Consider the following 22,876-nt stretch of genomic DNA (forward strand, 5'->3'; position numbering starts at 1 on the left):
GACTTCATGATCTTGAAGGTCTCTTCCAACCTAGATAAATATATGATAAGCCTAATACTTGAAACAAAAATAGTCTAAAAAAGGTATTTTAAAAAATATCTAAACTAAGTCAGATCAGAGATTTGAAATAGTACCATCAAGGAAAACAAAGACAACTTCTGACTATTAATAGAAAGGCTATTAACTCACTACTACAGTTTAAGTGTAAGAATTGAAAACAATGAAGTAATTTATTGAAACAAGCGCATAACTCTTTTCCATGTGTATAGAACTCCTCAGTACAATAAACTTACAAAATTCTTTATCCACATTTTCTCAAGCTACATCTGTATTCACATATAAAATGGATGTGACAGCCATGGCTGCAGGTTTGACTGACATATATAATATTCACCACATTCTACCTGCATCAAATTCCTTTATTTTAGTGGAAAAGAAACATTGAAAAAATATAATCTACCGTCATGAAAGACTAAGAACACACAAGTAATATGGGTGCTATGAAATGATTTGAAGAACTTCGCAAGAATATTGATAAATCAGATTTAATCACCCCTTTCAATGATCAAGCCAGCGAAGAGTTTTTGCAACCGATTCTCTACTGTTTCTAATTGCAGAAATATGGTGCTAGAAAATGTGAATGACTCCTCTTGAAAGTGTCTAAACTGCTTTCAGAGGTAAAATGACTCTGGAAACAATACAGCCATGAGGTACCTGAGCTCATAAACCATGTCAGTTCTGCAGCTGGTTCTTCACAGGGTCAAAACACCCTCTCTGTCTCCATGATTAATTAAATAACAGTGCAAATATCCTGGCCATTTGTAATCAAGAGCTGCTTGTACATGAATCACAAAAATATTTTATATCTACTCATTAAAGTTACAGCCGTCTGTGACACACCAGGATATTTAGTCTTGGATGTGTGACAAGCAGGTGCCGATTTAATTGGTGGTCTAAGGTAGCCCATTAGCTTGAGGCAATGGGAGACACGCTCTTGACTCCGACAATGCACTATGGAGCTACATCTGCATAACTCCCACATATATACTGCCCATTATCCTGCCTCGATTTGACATGTTGTATCCCGAGAGTTATCACAGCCTGATGGCATGAACTTCAGGCAGGGTCTAGCCATCAATCTACCAACATTAGAAGACTAAAATTCTTTGTTTCAACAGAAAGAGTAATTTATCTTTGGCCGGTGAAATATGAGTGCAATTACCATGGAATAGGATAAAATCCATTTCAGTTGTTATTTGACATCATCATCCACCCTCATAAAAGAAAGTGAAGACATCAATTAATTTTATTTCCATGAAGAAGCTAATACCCATAGTGTTTTCAAATCTTGCAGGTGGTTCCATAAGAAAGAACCCAATTATCTTTTTTATTTACTATCAGCAATAGTTGTATCACAGGCAGCACAATACAAAGCATCTGGACACCTGTAGATGTACTATTCAATTAGAGAGCGTAATTAAAGAAGTGAAAGGAACTATGCTATACTTACCAGGCTTTACAAGGCTTGTCTTTGTCTCCTTCTTACATCGAGTCAGCTGTGTGTTTCCTTCACTCATTGTCCCTGAATTGAATTTCTTCCTGGAGAAGTCTCCATCACTACCAGTGCAAAAACTGATTGGACTGTGTCCAGCATCAGAAGGAGTCTTAACGGGAGATACTGACTGGCTACTAGGACAGCCAGTGTCATCTAAAGAGAAAAGGAGAAACATCAAAATTTCTAACTAGTAAGTACAGGAAGCTGGCAAAATGAAAAAAAATATATCTATAAAAAAAAATAGGCTACAACTATTTACAGTCTTATTTGCTACATCTAACCCTGCCTCTGAAACCTGCTGAGAAGCTATTAGTTTCTCCCATTTGTTTAAAAATTTTGGATACCTTATGGTGGTCTGAAATGGTGAGTGTTTGTTTCACCAAGCCTGATAAAAATCAGGGGCTACACAATAAAAACCAATACCTAAGATAAATTCTTTTGACTCATCGAGGATAGGGAATACTGTGACATGAACATTAAGAAATGTCCGTAAGACATGAGAATGGCTTGTATCACTGTGTGCACACTGCATGACAAGCAAGCATGGGCCATACATGTTCCTTCAAGGTATGTTCCTATCTGAACAAGAGGAAGATCTACTGATAGAACTATAGGTCTACATGAACTATCTAGAACTATCTGTCTATATGTACAAAGTCAAGATTTTCATTTAACTGGAATTAATGAACGTTTTTTTTATTATTATTTCTTTTAAAGTGAGCGTGATCACAGCGCTCCTTCATTCTTAACGAGTGGATGTGTGTTGTTACCTCTTTCTGAAAAGGGTGCATTACACACAGACTGCTTTTGTTTAAAGCAGAATTCTTCTGAGGGAACACCCATGCTGGGAACACCAGCAATCACTGTTTGGAACAGAGCAGCTTTTCTGATCTCCAGAAATACAAACACTGCAGCTCTTAACAATGAAATGCAAAGTAAAATGTCAGAGTCGAGATGAAATCCACACATCAACCCCCACCCCTGTCCTTCACCTAAATCCCTCTTGAATAATCACATCTCTTGTAAAAGTCACGGTGGTTTTAGAGAAAGACAACAAAAACAAACACGCTACCCTGACACTGGGAAGCCATGAATATTCGCTCTCCTTGAGCAATGTAATCGTTTGTTCTTTCCCAGGACAAAATGAAAGCTGCCATCTTACTAATGCAATTGCACTCAGTTCCCAGTGCATTACCTTTGTCTAACATGAAACTCAAAGAAGTACCTCTAATTTGCACGACCATATTGCACCTACTACTTCCATCCTGTTCCTAATTTAGGTCAAGCCTGATCTTGCAACGAGCTTTGCATGGGCAGACTATCTTAGTCAGCCTGTGTCTGTACGTTTATGAGGTTAAAAAAAAAATTCTAATGCCCCCCCAGACCCCTCCCCAGCAAAGAGAAGCTTTTCCTACGATTAACTATTGCTCCCTCAGTACAGTAAAACGTCTGCATCCTTCCATGTGAAGGAGTTTCCATGGTGTCCGACCTCTCCGCCTTCACCCACTGAAATGTTCTGCCCCCCTTCTCTCCACGTTGTGCCCCCAGCACTACGCGGGTTACCCAGAAGACTGTCCCGCACCCGTAACACGCAGCAGCACGGAGGAGCAGCCAGCACTCAGAGGTATTGCTGCCCACACCCATGCAAGCTGCCACAAAAGATGCCAGCCACAGGAGGAGCCAAGCCTATTCTGAGAATGAGCTCCCCAGGCACAAAGGTGAGTAACGGTGCGAACACCTCATCCTGCTTAATTGTATTTCATTCCTTCAGCTCAGTTAAGCCTGCAAGCAGCTCCTTTTGGCATCTTGCTACTGACTTCTGCGGTTCAGAATTAGGTCCTAGAGAAATAATGGCAAAGAGAAGACTGCTCGTAAGGTTTCCTGCCCACCCATTTCAGCTCACGTCCACACTGACTGAAGCAGCGCTGTCCAACGCACGGCTTTTGTTTACTTTTCATCCTTTCCATTCATATCAACATCACGATGTAACTCAACACAGAGAAGACAGAAAGCAGTTTCCTCCCAGGTCTGTGCCCATTTCCTTTTCTCAAGGGTTCAGAGTCTCTTCTACAGCCTGTATGACTGTTATCTGCAGGGGAGTGAATCAGCGTGGCAGTGAGCTTCTGAATTGTATTTAAGCAGTTCCTTTAGCTACACCCAAAGTGTCTTCTCTTTAGCAGCACACAAATATTTATAATCAAACATATTTACGACAAAGTGCATGTTCGCGGAGTTTATTTTTTCTTACAGCCTTTGCACTTAGATGCTTCTCTTTGTAGTATTATTTTCACAACACTGTGTTCAAAAAACAAAAGACTGAAGAAGAAGACTGAGAAAGAAACTAGTTACAGCCACCAATAAAATCACTGCAATTACTGAACAGAATCTGCAGACCTGATGGATGTGTTTTATATGGGAGACTTCGTGTACATCTAACACCCAGAGACAAAGATCCCACCTGAAGAACCTCAGAACTGACAAAACCTCAAAACGATGAAAAACCTAAGCTGCAGCATTAAGAATTGCTGCATTAGAAGACAAATATTTAAAACCATCTCTGAGTTAAGACAATAGGGTAGCTAAAGAAAGCATACAAAAATAAATATTTTAATTACAAGCCTCCCTACCACCGCCGCTGATATCACACTGATTGCATTGATCAGATAATGCCATATATGCATCTCCTTGTTTTATGCTTAAGGACTACAGTTTTTGTTGCATCAGGGCATTTATTAAAGGAACAAATGGCATGAAGAACAATAGGTCTTCTCTACTCGTACCGCCGGCGACCTTTAGCCACACTGATAACCAGGTGAGTGTTCCCACTCCAACTGAAGGAAATGAATGATTTTATTGTACTCTGTTTTCTCTGATAGTTTGGCATTTTTAATGTAATGTGTACCCTCTACTCCTACAGAAATACAAATACAGAATTAGCCAGAAATATGAACAAAATTATAATATTTCCAATTTTTCTTCCATGCTGCTGACAAACATTTTTCCGTGTCTGCTTTTTGCAGTGCCTTTTAAAGAATCAAAACATTTACTGTCACAGGAAGGAACAGTTGCCTGTGAAACATGGGAGCTCACCACCAAAGGCCGGGTTGCAGAGGCTGTGCTGCACAGGGAGGGATACACCTCCCTACCAGCCTGCACCTCGCCGTTCTGCTACAAGGAAGAGTCCTTGGGGTGCCACCCACCTGCTCAGTGCAGGGCAAACTGCCTGCACTTACCTTTGTTTCTTCCTGCTCGTAAAGCCTTAAGGAGCTATTTCTTTATATTCAGCCACCCTCCGTCCCACACAGCCCGCCCTGCCCACTGCCACAGCACGCACCTCTTCTTCCACAAAAGGCTGCAGTGGAGGTCCCAGGGGACCAAGACTTCCCCCATACCTCTAGGCTCCTCCAAAACCCTGCTGACAGCTCAGAGGGGAGGAGGTGAAAACCCCAACCTGGCCAGCAACAGGCCGAGATAAGGAACCTGTTTCCAAAGCTGGGTATGGGGAAACAGGAGCGGACGAGCCCACGGTGGAGTTTACCCTCTACTGAAGGCATGGTGGGAACGCAGTTTTCAGCAACATCAGCAAAGGATCCAGTCTGATAATTTGTATTGCCCCATAGAGGATTTCAGGTCCAGCTCTCAGGACCACACGTACACTTGATTTACCTTCTTGGGCACGAGTACCGGGGGGACAGCAGAGAGAAAGCTGGTGAAATCTGTTATGAAAGTCAATACCAATAATCCTGCTTGTGTTATTTACTTGACAAACAGAGGGAAAACACATACGTAACGCATGACTTGCACTGCTTTCCTAGCTATACTCATGGTGTCTTTTTTTCACAGCGGCCTCCCAAGAGCGTTCTGGAAGTAGCTTTTCCCTTTGAACATCAGCTGGATTTCATCACTGAAGCGCTGTGTCTAACCCCTCTCCCAGATCAGATGCACTCGCCAAGTTTCGAAGCCAAACATGGGATAGCGTCTCCTCAAACAACAACGGGGGAAGTTACTCAGCGTACTCTGACATTTGCATGCACTGACTAACTTTCAAATATTGAAGTCAGAGTATAAACAAGAGTGTTAAAGGCAATAATACTCTAACAACTGACAAAAAAATTGTTCTCACAGACTTTAACACCACGCGTGATATTTTTCTCTGATCTTCTGGGCACAGAGGATATACAATTTCCACTGCAATGTGCTTCAGAGCATTTAGAAAAATACTACCTTTTCCTAAAGTCTTCAAGCAATACCGCGTTTATGTGGCGACAATACACAACCTCCTTATTTAATCCATCCGGCTAATTCCACTCTTTCTGTGGAACCACTCACTTATTTCCACCTTCATTCCTAGCTGTCAGATCTAGTTGTGTGCTTTTACGAGTCCACGCTGTCTGCCCCCTACCTGACCTCTTTGCTCCTGTCGTGTGTTCATCTTCTCTTAAGGTTCCCTCGATCGATGTCCAAACTCTACCCATCCTGCATTTCCACCAAGGAGTGTGCGTTTCAGAATTAAACGCAGGACTCTAACGCACTTTTAGCAGTGCACTGAGGCACAACCTGTACCCTGACTTTCACCTGACAGTTCCCTTTCTGCCCGCCCAGGGCTCTGCAGGTCCGTGGAGCCGTGGCTCTGCAAACACGGTGCGCTGTGAGCTGGTCAGTGACAATGAGCCACCAAAGCTATTTCAGAATTATTCAGGATAATCTCCCATTCTGATGGTTTGCCCCACATTTTTTAAACCCTTAAGGGTTGTTTTGGTCTTCTTTTCATGGCTGGTCTTGTAACACAGGAGTATTTTATGCACTGATGAAAGTTGCTGGTAGACACCAAAGAATATATCACTGAGGTTTAGTCATCTGCTACCAACAATTTGTCACCTGCAGACCAGGACAGATTTTTACAAAACCACAGACTGTTGACAAAAGTGTTGAATGACTTCCCCAGAAGTAGAACCCTAAAAATACTAGTTATGGTCTTTCTGATTAATCCTAAATTCATTTTACATCCTTATTTTTAAGATCTATTGGGATTGTATTTAATAAAATTAATTTGAATATCATGTGCTTCTAAGGCACATGTCTTACCAGAAATCAAGCATGCTAAAGCAGAGTAGAAGAGCAACCAAAGCTATAGCCCTGTCCAAAAAAGAGAGGAGGTTTATCTGACAAGGCCTACTTATACGAAATCCTGCTAAGCAAATTAATTCCACATTTAATCTCTCTGTCTCTGCAGACAGAACTTGAATGAACTGTGCTGCACTTTGCCTGTGTGTGAAGGCAGGCTAGCAGCTCCACCACCCCCTCAGGCAACCTGGCGAGGTTGTGCCAACTCCTGTCCTTGAAAGTTTTCAAGGCTCTGATACACAAAGCCATGGCTGGTGTGATGTAATGCTGGCAACAGCCCTGCCTCAGAGAAGAGGTTGGACTAAATGATCCTGGACAAACTACATGCTCAGGATCATACTTCTCCTTGACATTTTGTATATATTCCACAGCTGGGAACCATTTTTTTTTCCCAGTCTATCTTTCAAGCTGTTTCAATGTTCTAGTTCCAAAACCTAACCCAGCAGTGAGGTAGGTAAAATCAAGACCAAACACCTCCAACTCCTCTTCGTTGTTGCTTATGTTCCTATCATCATCATGCAGACAACCATGACATCTGCTCTTTACCAGTCATTTTGTGCTTGCATCCACCACACCCAGAGGCACACAAACTGCCCGCTGCATTCAGCAAGAAGTTCCTCTGCTCGCTCACCGCGTGGCACAAATGCTGACAGGCTCACATTCTGCAGAAGATGGGAGACCAAGGTGAAAAGGGATAGATCTAGAACTCCTAAAGCTTGGGCATCTTTTACCATGTAGCATTTTCCATAAATGTGTCCCTACAGATATCAGCTCTTGACATCTGACTGACAATAACTGTTATACTCAAGCAGCAAATTTTAATTGACTTTGGCAGCAAACGATGCCTTTGCTAATCTTCATTGTATTTGAACATTTCACTAATAAGCAGGACTGATGTGAGTTCTGGGAAACCACCTGAAAAGAGGACTTTGTCATTACATTTATAGCACAACTAATGGCATTGGTATTAGAGAACAGAAGCATCAATGCCTACTAGTAAAAATGTCAATAAAAAGAGCACTGTTACTAGGAGAACACTGTGGTCAGCAATAGCACAGCGCCGGGAGTTTTGGTATCACATCACAGAAAACATCTGGACAAGGTGTTTAACACGATAAAGGACTGGAAATTTTGAAGAAAAATTTTAACTGAAGAGGAGGAAAGCAAAGAATCTGAAAAAGAGAGAAAGAAGAGTCTTGGCAGTTAGGTAGTTTTTTAAAGCACTTTCCTAGACCTAAATAACCTTTCGTGAGGCCAATAGTTGGAAAGGGAACCACTGCTGGGAACCTTGACTGCACCAAATGTAAGTAACATCGCCCATTTCACATGAACATCATGTGCAACATGTACAGACGGGTTTGTGTGTGTGTTTATTTCCACTATGCAGCAAAGGAAGAAACAACAAACGTTCTATCCAGTTTTGAAGGATTCTATTTTGGAAAGAAAGGTATTAAACAGACCACAAAAAAATTTGTAACTGTTCCTCAAATGGTATAAAACGTTAAACTCCTTCTTTCTCATATCGCTCTGTCTCCTCCGTGGCTGGCAGCATATGAATGTGACCCTCGCACAACATCACCTCACACAGTTGCACTGTTTACCTTCTGGTGGTGCCTGGAAGCCACATATATTCTATCTATTGTTGTTGTATGTATATTTTACATATTTTTTTATTTTTTTTAACTGATACCAAACTCAGACTGGCATTTAGCATCACTCCAGGACCCTCTGACTGTAGTTGGTGATATACACACCTCAGAACACTGCTGCAAGATTTAGGGGACATATATTAACCCTATAAATGCACGGTTAGAATGCATCAAGTAGAATTTGTTTTAAAGTACCAAAACTTTCCTTTAATACAGAAGAAATCAAAGACTTGTGATTTGATAAAAGTTTCATTTCTGCTTCAAGTTGTGATGTTCTTCAGTATGCACGGCACCACTCAACTCAGTACAAAATTGTGTGAAAACTATGTTAAAGGAAAAATATTAGATTATGTACTGGTGGTGAAGAAAACATACCATATAGCTTAGAAGTAAGTCAATATAGTCATCACAGTACACAGCACACTGTGACAAATGGTACCACAAAGGGTGCAGCACAAAGTGTTCTCAGGACACAATCCAAAACGTCCCGGGGACAATGGGGACGCTTCTGCTGACTTCAGGAGACTCTCGGTCCGGATTTAATGGTTCACAGTGCTGACAGATACATAAAAAGGTGGCAACAAACATTCAAAAGGTCAAATATTTTGGCTTCCAGATGTTGTTGTGTGGCACAGACACAAAGGGATAGTTCCTCAGTAAGAGGGAATAAACAGGGAAGTTGAAAGGGATGAAAGGAAAGGCCAAAAATGGAGGAACAGGCAGGCTTTGCTTTCAGTACCTAGACACTTTTCTCACTTCCATGTTTGGAACCCATTTCTGCTGCACAGAAACAGAAATGGTGGCTCACAATACGAAGCAATAATAAATTATTGCACGTACGTTGGCCCAGCAGGAAAATCTCCAGGGAAACAGCAGTGAGAAAAGGAGGCATGTCACCAGCACTGCCCTTATGCAGAGGCCATGCATGCGTTTTTAAAAGGGGATTTTGTTTTGATGTTTTTGGAAAATTATTATCACAGTGATTGCTACACCGCCTTACAGAGTGCTGCAATCAAAATCCCTGGAGAACAGCTCTACTTCAGAAGTCTGAAAAAATGGCAAAAGCACTGTGCAAAAGTGTAGCACAAAGGACTGCAGAAAAGAGGAGCCAGCTTTCAGTATCAGACATTTGAGCACTTCTAAGTGTTCTCTTCCATTCAGGAACACCAAGAAAAAAAAAAAAAAGAATAAAAATAAACAAGCCGATAAGGAATTATTTAAACAGAATATTTCTTCATGTAACAAGAAACAAAAAGAATGGGACAGCTTTCTGTTTCCATAGTAATACATAAATATATATATATTCATCCAGATATACATAAATAACAGGGGTAATTATTTATATATACACACATACATGTATATATATATATCAATAGTAGGGTAATTATTTCAGTAATTTATCCTAATGCTATATATGCCTTAATCTACTGACTTGTTAAAATACTGCAAATTTACTTTCCTCTATCTTTCTATTCAGAAATCTATATTTAGGTACACTTTAGTATTGCAGCCTCAAGGGCTAGATGGCTTATGGTACACCCTACTCCAACGCTCTAGCAAAGGAATGATTCAGTAGAGTCACAGGGGGTACACAGGTCTTTGTCCAGCAACACAGGTTCAATGCACCTGTACAAACGCCCTGCTCCCCTGCCGCGTGGCTAGCAACATGGGTAGTGCATCCACACTGATTTTAATGAGCCTGTCGGGAGCCCACACGCTTTTTTTGACGTATGCACTGTGAACTCAGTCTTAGCATCCCTCAACAGTTGGGCCCACTGGCAAATAATCTCCAAGTTCAAGTGGGCCATGCACAGGAGCCGCGGAGCAGGGTACACCAAGACAGAACCTCCTGCTGCTGCAGCGCTTACACCGCAGAGCTTACAATGCCAGCATGTCACCTGAACACGCCTATTACGCTACAAAACTGAGCAAGAAGTTTTTTTAAAAAAAGATCTTTATACCAGATTAATACATATCTATGTATATGAAATAAACATTGAACCCAGATCCTGAAATTTGAAGGGAAAAAAAAATAAAAGAAACTTAAACTCCAAGTTCCTATTTTGGAAAGCTCTGGTGGAGTGAATCATAATCACTCATACACAGAAACCCTATTTCTTCAATGGCCTGCAGCACTACATAGTCTAGTTACTGAGATGATCTGCAGGTAAGCCTAAGAAACGAGGAAGAGTTTGCTACTGGAAGACAACAGCTCCTCTGGCTCATAAAGTCTTTTCTGAACTGATTACTAAAGATGCAAGTGCTTCTTGCAAAGCTGTATCTGAGTTAACGAAGTACTGCTGCATTATCTGCAGAAACTCAGCCAGCTGGCTTCTGGGAACAGGCTGAAGGTTAAGGCTGAGCATCGTTAAAAAGGTCGCTTCTAAGAACTCTTCTGAATAAGAAATTCAAAATCTAAGCTATTTGGAGGCAGAAACTAGAAAAAAAGAAAAGCCCAAACTAACTTTCTTTTAGAACTGAAAGCTATGCAGACTATTACCGAGCTTAGCACTTCCACGCTGCCTTCAATCCAACCAACAGGCGATTTGCTTGGTATCAAAAGGATGTGTACATAAAAATCAAGGATAACACCCCACCCTCAGTATCCTATTTCTTGTAAGGCAAATAGCGCAACTGCAAGTACCAAAGAGAGCCTCATTCCTTCTCAGAGCAGCTGCCGGGCCAGGGACCTGTGAGCGAACTGCGTGTTTGTGATGTTTAAAAACACTCTCCTCCGACTGACAAGGTAAGGGTGCACAGCAGCTTCAAAGCCAGAAGTTATGAGGAAAACATGCATGACACAGGGAAATACTCAGTAGCAGTCGAGCCAGATGAAGCTGCTGGGAGAACGTTTTCTCCTCACTTAACATGCGCGTTCTGTGGCTGACATCCAAGCCAGAGGAGGGCAGAGGTTGAAGGAAGAGAAATGCTCCAGTATCAGATGACAAACAGGACCCCAGATGCGCTAAGATTTTAAAGATGGATTGAGCTCAGTGAATAGTGATGCAAAGACTCAGCTTTCAGCTTTCAAAGCTTTCTCAGTTTTCAAAGAGTCAGCAAGGACACAACGTTCAGGGAGCATCCAGCTCCGTTTGGTATAAACGAGGAATACTGAAAATATATTTCATCACGAATATCACAGGTGAAGTGGATTAACAGTCTCACCCTGGTTCATGCAGTCTTACAAAGCAAAACTGACACAAAGCCAATTGTAAAAACTTGACCAACACAAACAACCGAGTCTCTGATCTGGTCTTGTAAGACAAAGAGGGAGCTGATCATGCAAATTTAAAACTTATCTCAGCCAGAACTAACAAATTCTTCATAAGACATTAAGCAGAAAAAAATGAAGTTATCTTTTGCCTACTGCTGAGTGGTACTTCTTGCTGTTTCCACCACACTCACAAAATCATGACAATTCCCCAAAGTTCTCAACCCCTTTATTTTCCTGTCCTTTGCCTACCTAAAACATCATTATCAATAACTACAAGACACTGCTGCTCTCATTTAGAGAGAAAGAACTCCAAGCCTTCTTTTATGGACTGGGACCAATGTAAGCACACCAGGGAAACGGACAGTGCCAGAAGCTCTAGGGAATCAAGCAGGAAATACATATTCACACAGACTGAGGATGAAAAATCAGTTCTACCAGGGGAAAAAAGAAGTCTACTGATCATAACCACTTAGCGTCAATAATAAGGGAAGAAAGGTAGATAGCAACTTTTCAAGAGAAGGGTAAAGAGGAAAGGAATTATACACTACCTGCTGCTTATCATGAAACTTCTGGCATTTAATGCCCGCTACAGAATTATAAAAAAGGCATTTATCCAAATGCTCATGAGCTTCATATACACATGCTAACATTCAACATATTATTCATCTGCTCACCTTTTCTGCTCCAGAAACATTACTTGACAATTTCATTGCAGCACTTGCTGCATGTCACTTTCCAATAAGACGAAGACGCCAGCTGGAGGCTGCAGCCTCTCCACTCACCTCTCCACGCAGCTCTTCTCCATCCCCTCCCCAGGAACAGGAACCAGCAGCCATCTGCTGCTGCTGCTGGGGAATTTCAATCTAAATTAGCCGTATGATTATAAGGAAGGATCATAAGTGAAAGGCAGCAAAGAGACATCAGAGAATGAGGAAATCAAGTAAGTGACTTATTATACCTGCATCATGGTAAAAAAAAAAAAAAAAAGCCACCAAACCCATTAACAACAAAAACTTATCCTGTGATGGAAGACAGCGATCTGATCATGACTGATCCTCAGCTCAGTAAGTTTTAAAGACTCGCAGCAGTCAAACTGAGTGGTATGTAACTGTTTGGGTGCTGCAGGTAGCTTGAGAGCACAAAGCTCTTAGCATAGGAAAAAAAAAACAACAAACTAAACCAATAAAGCATCCAAGGAAGAAGGAAAGATGAATTACAAAGAGAAAAATATCACCAGTTTTGCTTAAGAAGAAGGCTAAGAGAACAGCATCACACTTGAATACCTCCATGAACAGTGCCTTAGAACTGCCAATCCATGAGATCTGGTACACCCAAAGTAAACGCAGAGCTGCTGTGGGGACTCAAGAAATAGCCTACATAGCCTCGTGGGAAAGTAAGGATATTGCTTTGGCAGCACCACCTTGAGTAAATTTGAACATGATGCAAAACTAAAGGGTGTCAGAAAAAAAAAGAACGTCAGAATGTCAGCAACCAAGATGAAAGACTTGTTAATGCACAGGAAAAAAAAACAGCCACTTGGAAGAGATCGTAAAAATAATGTATTTCTAGAAAGCTTCAAATAATTTTACATATTCTTTTCCTACGAGGGAACAGGCAAACTCAAACAGGTGAGGTAGAGGGATTCACAAGGCGTGGGAAAAATTCTTCAGCATTCTCCTGACCCAAGTAGCTGTTTGTTTAACAATCTGCATTGTTCAGTAAACAATAACCAAACAGACCACTCCACTGAGCCTGAATTGCAAAATCTACCCAAGCTGAGAAGGAAATATTGGAATCAGACACAGATACTGTGTTTCGCATCTAGGAAAAATCACTGTACACAGTGTTAGAGGTACTGCTTTTTGTTAGAAAAAGCAAATGTGAAGACAATGATAAATGGGAGCATTTCTGATCATCCTCAGGAAAACCTCTGGTAACTTAAAACACTTTATTCATAAAGAAAGGGAAAGTTCAGAAACTTGCTCTGAAATTAAGCATTACAAAATGTCTGTTATAATTTGGGAGTTTTAGCTAGATGGAGAATGTTACACTTTCCAAACTACCAACGATTAAAACCTAATTTTCAGTCACCAAAAAATCTTTGGACCTACCACATGCATCCACTACCCAAGGACTTCATGGTCTGACCCTCAAAGCCATCATCCACGTGCGTAACCTCACCCAGGGCGAAGCGTTTCACTGAGCTGAAAGATTACTCACAGCTAGTAAGCATCTGAGTCACTCACTGCTAGATGAGGGACTTCAATTGTGCTCAACTCCACACATTACAAATGTTTAACATCAAACAGTCCCTGACATACAGGGATTTTGAAGAGCAAATGACACTCATTTGGGAGAGCAAGTGACACTTTTGTGGTGTACAGCTGGGGAGCCCCAGCTTCCTTCTGATACATCACCCGGCCACAGCCCCCTGCTCAGAGGTGGCACCGTGCCCAGCTCATGGCTGGCCGCACGCTGGCCAGGAGCGGTCCGAATTATCCCAATCCTCAAAGTTAACTTCCAGATGGAAACCTCGCCGACACACCGTGGCCCCGCAGGGAGCTCAGTGTCCCAAAACACGCCGAGTTACGGCATCTGACCCACGCCTGATACCTTTACCAGCAGCGGGCCCGTCTCACAGGCTCTCTGGTTTATGGGATTTTCAGGCTTCCTCAAGCAGCCGCTGCAGGTTTTAAGGTAAATCTTCCTCTTTAGGCAACCGCTCTGCGGCAGTAGACCCGCCAGCTTTGAGCAGCGGGCAGCAGAGCCCTCAGACCCCGGGCGGGCAACATCTGGTGCCACTTCGGGCCGCGTACTCGAGGCACAGCCACCGGCTTTCTGCGGGGAATGGGGGGGCTGCGGCTCTCCCCCTCAGAGCAGCGGGAGCCCCGGTACCTGAGCAGAAGCTGTTGCTGCTGACGGTCCTGGCGGAGCCTCCGGAGGAGCTGGGCGGGTTGAACTCCCGGCTCTCCTCCTCCGAGAAGGGCGACTCGGAGGCGGGGGACACCTTCTGCTGGTGGTGGTGGTGCTGCTGCTGGTACTGCGGCCGGAGGACGAGGCGGGGGATGCGGCTGCGGGACGCCTCCTTCTCGGGCTGCGCCTTCTGCTCCTTTCTCGGCAAGGAAAAGCCCCCCCCGGCCTGTCAGGGCCCTCCGCCGCCCGCGGAGGCGGGCAGCCAGCGGCCTCCGCCCCCGGGGGTGGGGGGAGCCCGGCGGGAGCAGCCCGGCGGGGGCAGCCCGGCTCCCCCCCGCAAGGACCGCGGCGCCCCCTGCCCCTCAGCCCCGTTCCTCTCCCCCCCGCCTTCTCCTTTACCCCCTTCCCCTCCCCGTCCCCCAGCCCCGTCCAGCCTGGCTCTCACCTTGCCGCTCTCCCGCAGGGGCCCCATGGCGCCTTCAGTCACCGCGCAGCCGGGGACGGGCACCTGGCATGGGCGAGAGGGACGCGCTCAGCCGCCGCCGCCGCCGCCGCTCCTCCCGCGGCCGCCTCTGCGCTGCGGGTGGCGGAGCCCGGCCCGGCCCCGCCGCTCCCCGCCCCGACACGTGGTGCCGCCGCCGCCACCGCCGCACAGGGGGGCTGAGGACGGCGGGTCCGGGCCCGGGGGAGCCCCCGTGGCCGCCGCCGAGCCCCCCGAGCCCCGCGGCAGGTGTGGGGCAGGGGCCGAGGACTGGCCCCCTCGGCGGCTGCGCTGGGTGGCCGCGGGCCTTGGTCAGGCGCCGAGGCAGGTCGGTGCTGTATGAGCGTGTTGTCTCTGTTCCTGGCAGCGGGGCAGCGGTTGAGCCTGCTGCCCCTCGATGTGCATGTGTGAACCCCACACATCTGCTCCCCAAAAAGTGCTGGGAGTGGATGCAAGAGGTGTGTGTCAGCAGGACTGCCATTTGTGCTGGGTCCACACAGCCCAAAAGGAATCACATACTCATTACGGTTGGAAAAGACCTTCAAGATCATCTGGTCCAACCATCCCCCTACCACCAGTGTCACCCACCAAACCATGTCCCTAAGCACCACGTCCAACCTTTCCTTGAACACCCCCAGGAACAGTGACTCCACCACCTCCCTGGGCAACCTGTCCCAGTGCCTGACTGCTCTTTCTGAGAAGAAATGTCTCCTAATTTCCAGTCTGAACCTCCCCTGGCGCAACTTGAGGCCGTTCCCTCTAGTCCTATCACTAGTTATCTGTGAGAAAAGGCCGACCCCCAGCCCCCCACACCTTCCGTTCAGGTAGCTGTCGAGAACAATAAGGTATCCCCTGAGCCTCCTCCAGACTAAACAACCCCAGTTCCCTCAGCCGCTCCTCACAGGACTTGTGTTCCAGGCCCTTCACCAGCTTTGTAGCCCTTCTCTGGACACATTCCAGGGCCTCGATGTCCTTCTTGTAGTGAGGGGCCCAAAACCAAACACCGTACTCGACATGCGGCCTCACCAGAGCTGAGTACAGGGGAACGATCACCTCCCTGGTCCTGCTGGCTATGCTATCCCTGATAAAAGCCAGGATGCTGTTGGCCTTCGTGGCCACCTGGGCCCACTGCTGGCTCATGTTCAGACACTGCCAGCTCATGTCCAGGACCTCATGGACACAAAAAAGGAGGGTGAAGTTCTCAATGTGGAGTTCGCTTGAGGTTCCGCATACACATCTCCCTAAAGCACTTAGCAAACCTGCCAAAAATACTTTCATCAGGAGTGTTTTGGGGCAAAGACTTCCTTCGCATGTCTGCCTTTTACGAAGGGCCCCAATTCCTGTAGGGAACTTCTGGTTGCTATTAGAGCGTAAATATTAAATGCTGTCTCAAAAATAATGAAGAGCAAATGTGTCCTTTTTGTGCAGTGCAGAGCACATACCATCAGTAATAGGAAAGGTGATGCATATTCATCTAGTCCTCAAAAGGGAAAGAGGACACTGGTGAGCACTGTCATACTGATTGTTACATAGACAACGAATTATAATTACTAATTTATTAACCTGGTGCTAGGATTAGATCCATTACTTATGTAAAGCTCCAAGCTACGATCTGCCAAAAAAATGAAACCACCCTCCCTTGGCACTGTCAAGACAACTGTAGTTAGTTATATTTGCAAAAAATGCTTAAAATTCCTGTGTTAAAAATGCTGCATGCATATAAAATACCTTCTAAACACAGGAATACACCTTCCTGAGGGTCAAAAGAGAGTATGTATTCTGGACCTTCCCCTAATACTCCAAGACTGTTTCCATGGAAAATTGGAAATCACGTATTTTAATCCCCAAAATTTGCTGTTTCATTCAGTAGAAGACAGGGCACCTGAGCACTCAGCCTCCTGCGAGCCACACGTGGCACGTGTGCGGTGGAAATTTCTCCTGTACGTTTGGAAAGCTGTTGTATCGGTGAGAAATGCAGAAGATGCCGTGCAGCAGCACTGCCATTGCCATAGTAACTCCGCTAGAGAGTTGATGATGATTCGATTGTCGGAGCCTGCTCTACTTTCTTCCATTTGGAGCTCAAATTTTTGCCTTGCTGAGAAAGACACAAAAAGTAAAGTCTTCAAGCTGCCTCAGGATTCATGGGATGTGATTCCCTTTGATCTCCTGTCCTTTTTGCATAGAGATTTCTACCTTTATCATAAATCATAAAACAATCATTAACTTTCAAGAAAACTTTTTTTCTTTCCCCTAATGGTCCATGTATATCTAATAAACATTGAGGAATTAAGTCACTTTTCAGCTTATTAAAGTATTATTGCTCTGCACTAGGTAACCAGCAGTACTGGGAGGAACACGTACCTGAAAAGATCGCACAGTAACACTCTTAGTCTCTTCTCGTCTTTTACAAACTTCCAGTACTGCTGTATTACCTATTAAGCTGATTTCTGTAATTTATATGTAACTCTGAAACAAACTGTTTTTGCTGTGGAATGGAAAAACATTACAAAAAACATGAGGGCCTCACAAACCCTACCGAACACGGTATCTTCATAGGCTTTTTCTTGCTTTACTCCGTCCTAACAAGTACCAGCCCCACAGGAAGCTGCAGTGGGCTGCAAATCCAGCGGAAGTGCCTGGGCACGAGGAGTTGCCAGGGAAAGCTGGGCACTGGGCCAGGCCTTTTGGTTAGACCTTGTGCTTTCCTGCTGGGGAGCAAGGTACATGAAGCAGTTTTTGTTCCAGGCTTTGCTACTAATATCTCCATTCAGATGGGGTGCTCTGCAGGAAGAAGACCAAGGGCGGTTTGCTGTCCCTCTGAAGCTGCTTTGCTCTCTAAGCCATCTCAGTGGAAGGGGGAATGTGCTCCTAATTCAGCACAATTTTATTAGCCAGCAATTCCGTGTGTCCCTTAGCACACAGACAAGGAACTTGGTGCGTTGCTGCTTCCACATCTCAGCTATGAAGAAAAGGCTTCACCTGGTGTTTTTGCAAAGCTTTGTGTGAAATTTGTTTTTGTGAGATTATTCTATCTGCTGGTACGTTGACTCTAGACATCTGCAAATTCTGTTTTCCAGTTTGACTTCTTGTAATGTATTTTTTTTGCTCTCGAGGTTTCAGAATAGCAGCAGCAGAGAAGTCAGTCCAGTGAAGGGCTCCTCTGCTCAGAATTGGGCACTTCAGAAGATCAAGACAAAAAAATACTGTAGCTGGGAGAGGACCGCGTAGAGCTCAGCAGTGCATACAAGGTCCCTTTACACTCTTCAGCACAAGAAGTTTATTCATGCTGCCAGCAGAGATCAGGTCTCAACTGAGACCATCCCTGTGGCAGAGCTGTGTACACTGCTGCTCTGATGCCATGCATTTTCCTCCTGTTCCATACAGGAGTTCAGCTTCAGCAAGAAGGTTTCCACTCCTAATTTATTTTACCTTTGGCCAGTCCCTTGTGTAGTAGAAGAAAGCAGGACTCCTAGGGAAACAGAGGTTATAGTCTCCCCAAGTCGCAAAAGGAGTGGAACCTGTACTTTCCGTTTTCCTTTTTTGGTGTAATAATTATCAGGCTAAACAATGGTTCCTGCCTTACGTGTTTGCTCACTAAGCGCTCATCCCCATGCATCACTGCTGTGTTTTATGCTCTGATTATTTGGCTGCATTGTGTCTACTTGCAAAATTTGACCTTGTGGGGAAGTGGCATGCTTCTGCCCTCGGTTTATCACCTGGAGGAAGCTCGGACATACCATACTGGCTCATTGCTCTGACCAGGACAGTTTCAAGTTTTTATACAACTGACAGCACTTGTAGACATTCAGGATGAAAACACCAGACATTTTGCGATCTTGGGTTCACTGGGGTTAGGTGGCTTTCTTGCAAAATTATTTTGTATCACTGAATTGGAGAGTTTTCATGCCTAAATTTGTTTAAGTTCAGTTTCAGGTGGTTGAATTTCTCCTTTAGGTTTAGGGCTTTCAGACGTCAGCAAAATGCAGACAGTACTTATACTGCTTCAGGTCCATAAGTCAGATTTTCTTCTTGAATTATATCTCCCTTTGAGGTCAAAGGAAACAGGGCAGAGGGCAGAGCTTGGCTCTACAATCCCAATACTGAACAATTTCATTAATGCAGGCAGATAGCTGATAGTCTGTGACCTATAGAGCATCTTAATTTTGCCAGCTGAGGCCTGTGATATTTTGATTTTTTTTTCTCACCCTAAAGAAGAGGATGATGCTGAAATTAGGTTTCCTGATTTTGAAAGATTGCGAAAGCACAGAAGGCTAGAGAAAATGAAGGAAACACAGCAGATTGTAAATAGTAAAAATAATTAATTGACTTGGTGATCTTATTTAAACATTTACTTTCTAACCAAGTGATTAATATGTGGGCGAGAAAGCACAATTAAAAACATTGCTAACTGTACAAGATTGTTCATTTCCTATCATGTGTTTCAGTATATTAGTAAGGGATAGGACAGAAAGAAATGATGAAGGAATTAGGACTGAAGTGTTAGAAGATCACAAATGAATCTACATTTAAAACATCAGAATCACAATGCTTTTGCATGGATTATAGATGGTAAATCAGTATAAAGTGCAATCAGATAAGTATAAAAATAGAGGAAAACAAAAGATTAAGCAAATAAATATTCATTGAGTATGTTTGTTTTTAATATTTACAAATGCTATTTTTACATTTTTTAATTTTGTTCGGTGATGGTAAACAGATGCTTTTTCTGCTTTAGAAGCAAATGTGAAATCTCTGTTCTGTCTGGTCTTAGTTCCAACGAGTTCAAATTCCTCAGGCTGAATAACACGCTCAAATTTGCTTATCAAATGTGTTGTTCCTGATTTTCCATTCACACGGATCTCGCTCAAACGTTTCCCAAATGCTAAGAAGAACATCAGCTGGAGCTAACCATTTTCATATCAGTAGTCTACACTTAGAGGTCTTCTGGGAATTACCTGAAAAAATTTTTCATCATCTTTAAGAAATACTGGAAATAAGACACAGATGAGAAGGCTATGAATAGCATTATGCTATACAGAAAAGACAAAAAGGGAACCACAGTTCCATGTCAGTGTTGGGCAAAATAAGAGAATAATTAATTTGGGACTCTGGCAACACAGATCAGAGGTTAAAAATATGACTAATAACTATAAGGATGTCTTTGCGGGAAGTATATCTTGTCAGAAAACATTGTTATATAGAATGAATAGTAATGAATAAAAAAAAAAAGAGAGAGAGACAAATTCAAAGAAAAACACCTATGACAAAGAAAAAAGCTCCTCCAACAGAATAGGAAACTGTTTTGGAAAACAATTACAAGAAAAATGTTTGGAGTCATAATACTTAAATGCCTCATGTGAATTCTTCAACCACGTCTGTGGGTAAAAGAACAAATGCCCAAGGAGGGGAATGTTTAACTGAGATGGGGGAGCAATCTTGTCTGTGTACACGGCGTCAGTGAGATGTCTGCTGGAACAGTGTGTTCAGTTCCAGTGGGGAAGAGTTCAAGGGAGATGGTATTTTCTGCAAGACATTTATTTAATCCAACTTTTGATAAGAACTGGATGATCTGTTTGCACCGAGTAGATCAGTGTCAGTACTGCTCAGCGTAACGCAAGCCAGAAGGCAACCTGAAGCACTGGACACCCTCGGATGTTTGCGTAGCAGCCCATGTGCCTAGGAATTACTTGGAGTTCAGGCATCTGGAGTTACTGTGTGAAATTGAGATAGACAGGGGCAAAGTCATGGCAAGCAGGCACACTTGTGTCTGAGCTTGGAGACGGAGGTGTGAGGAAGGACCTGTGCCCAGTGGCTGCCTGGGCTTTAGCTTCCTTCCCCAGGGGCTCCCAGAGCTCTGCCAAAACTTGGGACTTAGCTCTGCATCCAAACAGTTTAGGAAGTATGGGCTAAAATTCAGTTTGAATCTGCTCTTGAAATAGAGTACAAACATCATAAAAAATCTTACTAGAAACCACTAGGTTTCAGGAATTTATCTAGTTTATAGAATGGTGTACAGCAGGACATGTATTTTGATAACCTCTGAAGATATGGCTTGATCCGGTGTCAAAGTTTAGGAGCAGCCTTGTTGTGATTCCTGAAATTCAACCAGTTGAGCTGAATATCTGTAGCTTACGACACTTTATGGATTTTTCATGTAATTTACACTCTATACTGATTTGCAGTGGGACTTGTGATGAGGCTGTGGTGAGTTCCCGAAAACGTTGATGGCATGAGGCTATTTTGGGTAGATGAGCCCTGGTTTAATCAATAGGCCTGACTGTTTTAGGGTTTGGTGTGATAGTGCTGCAATACAAACTCTCACAGGAGATGGATTGTTCTGAGATGGCCACATACACAGTGACTCCTACCTACTTTCAAAAGCTTTTTTTTTGCTTTGGGGCAAGTGTTCTTCACTGCGCTGTCTTGGCTCAGTGGATATCAGCCAACCAGCTTTTAAACTGGAGGATACAAGCATGGTGGATCAGACACAGACATTTTTAATACTAAATCGGAATCAGTGAGAAAGTAAGTAGAAGTGGTATTCAGTGGTTAATTATTTCTGCATGCTGCATCTCCTGGGCTTATCAAGAAAATTAATGAAGTATCTTGCTCCGTTGTCCTCAATACCTTATGTATGTTTACACAGTATATTGCATTTCCAGTGTACAGCGGATGGAAAAAGCATTTCGTTGGGAATTTGGACTGAAGCACAACTTGGAGAGGAACAGTTGATGTTTTTAGTTCTATTTGGAGACGAGTGTCTCTTGATGAGTATAGCATTTGTGAAAGGATGATTTTGACCCCAAAATAGGTGTCTGAGAAGTGTCTGCTCATTCACCTTGCACATCTATTTGTGTCTCTCCATTTTGATGAGTAGAAGATTTATTTCAGAGCTACTTTTATTCTGTTCTTATCCTGTGGGTAGAGAGGAGTCTGATTTCAAATGCTCTTCGCTGTGGGAAAGACAAAGCATGCAGTGATACCTGTATATCAAAAAGTTTCCCAGGAACTGAAGCACACTCTTGCAGAGAAAGGTCTTTAGGTGAGCATGAAATTGGTTGATGACATTCAATACGGTTAAGAGGATAAGCTGTCAGTGACCTGGAATCTAATATGGTTTGTATGAGCTCTCTGCTTTGAATCAAACTAATGCCTTGCCAATTGCCACATGCTTCTGGCAAAATGTAATGTTTGAGCTAGGACAAATTTCATCAATTTATCAGAATGCTTGCACAGGATCAAAAGGCAAAATGAGAGACCATCATGGCAGAGAAAGAGATGAGGTCTAGGATTTCCCCACAGGCTCTTTTGAGTGCTGCACGTGCTGTAGCCAAGGTATCAGCATATACAGGAGGTAACGATCAGCGCGAAGTCCCTGCAGGGCAGCCAGGAAGGAAATGGGGAAAAGCCTATCTAGGGTGCAGATGTGATCCAAGACACTGCTGGCCAAAATAATATGATTTCCCATGCTCACTGTATGGAGCACAAATCCATCTGAACTGCCACTGACATAATGAAAAACAACATAAATGGTAAACAGCTATCAATGTCAGTATCTGTTCAACTTAAGAGCTGAAACTGTGTTAGCAGAGCACATAATTTGAGCTCAGGATAACGGAATTGGATTTTTAAAACATTTCACATGTAACAGTAATGACAGATTGTTAAAACTGAGGCCTTTTATCTTGATAATGTCCTTTTAAATGGCAAAAACATGAACAATACTTTCCCCCCTTCAAATTTTAAGAAGTAAGAGTCTTACAAAGTCTTTTATCCTAACTATCATGTTAAGTGCTGGATTAGTCCCTCTGGTATTGCTTTAATAATAAAATTAAGGATATAAATGAGTCTGTTCAGTACTGAGGTGCTGTGTTAAACAAGTAGAAATTTATGTATACGTATTTATGTTCATGAAAACATCAATAGCACCAAAGAGG

The 22,876-nt window shown here is 43.4% G+C and overlaps 1 protein-coding gene across 2 annotated transcripts in view; it reads right to left on the reverse strand.

Moving 5' to 3' along the window:
• SYBU (syntabulin) overlaps positions 1 to 15,057 on the reverse strand; it is a 41,485-nt gene extending 26,428 nt beyond the window's left edge. Inside the window, exons 1-3 of one of the 2 annotated variants that reach the window (XM_040546778.1) lie at positions 14,904 to 15,057; positions 14,441 to 14,654; positions 1,511 to 1,708 (exon numbers count right to left, since the gene is read on the reverse strand). In XM_040546778.1, the coding sequence (XP_040402712.1) occupies positions 1,511 to 1,708; positions 14,441 to 14,654; positions 14,904 to 14,930 (439 nt within the window). In that variant the 5' untranslated portion in view covers positions 14,931 to 15,057. Of the gene's footprint in view, positions 1 to 1,510; positions 1,709 to 14,440; positions 14,655 to 14,903 lie in introns of those variants that run through there. The other variant, XM_040546780.1, reaches the window with a different exon arrangement.
• Between the last annotated feature and the right edge of the window lie 7,819 nt (positions 15,058 to 22,876).

Source organism: Cygnus olor, chromosome 2 (genome assembly GCF_009769625.2).
Source record: "Cygnus olor isolate bCygOlo1 chromosome 2, bCygOlo1.pri.v2, whole genome shotgun sequence".
Taxonomy (NCBI): domain Eukaryota; kingdom Metazoa; phylum Chordata; class Aves; order Anseriformes; family Anatidae; genus Cygnus; species Cygnus olor.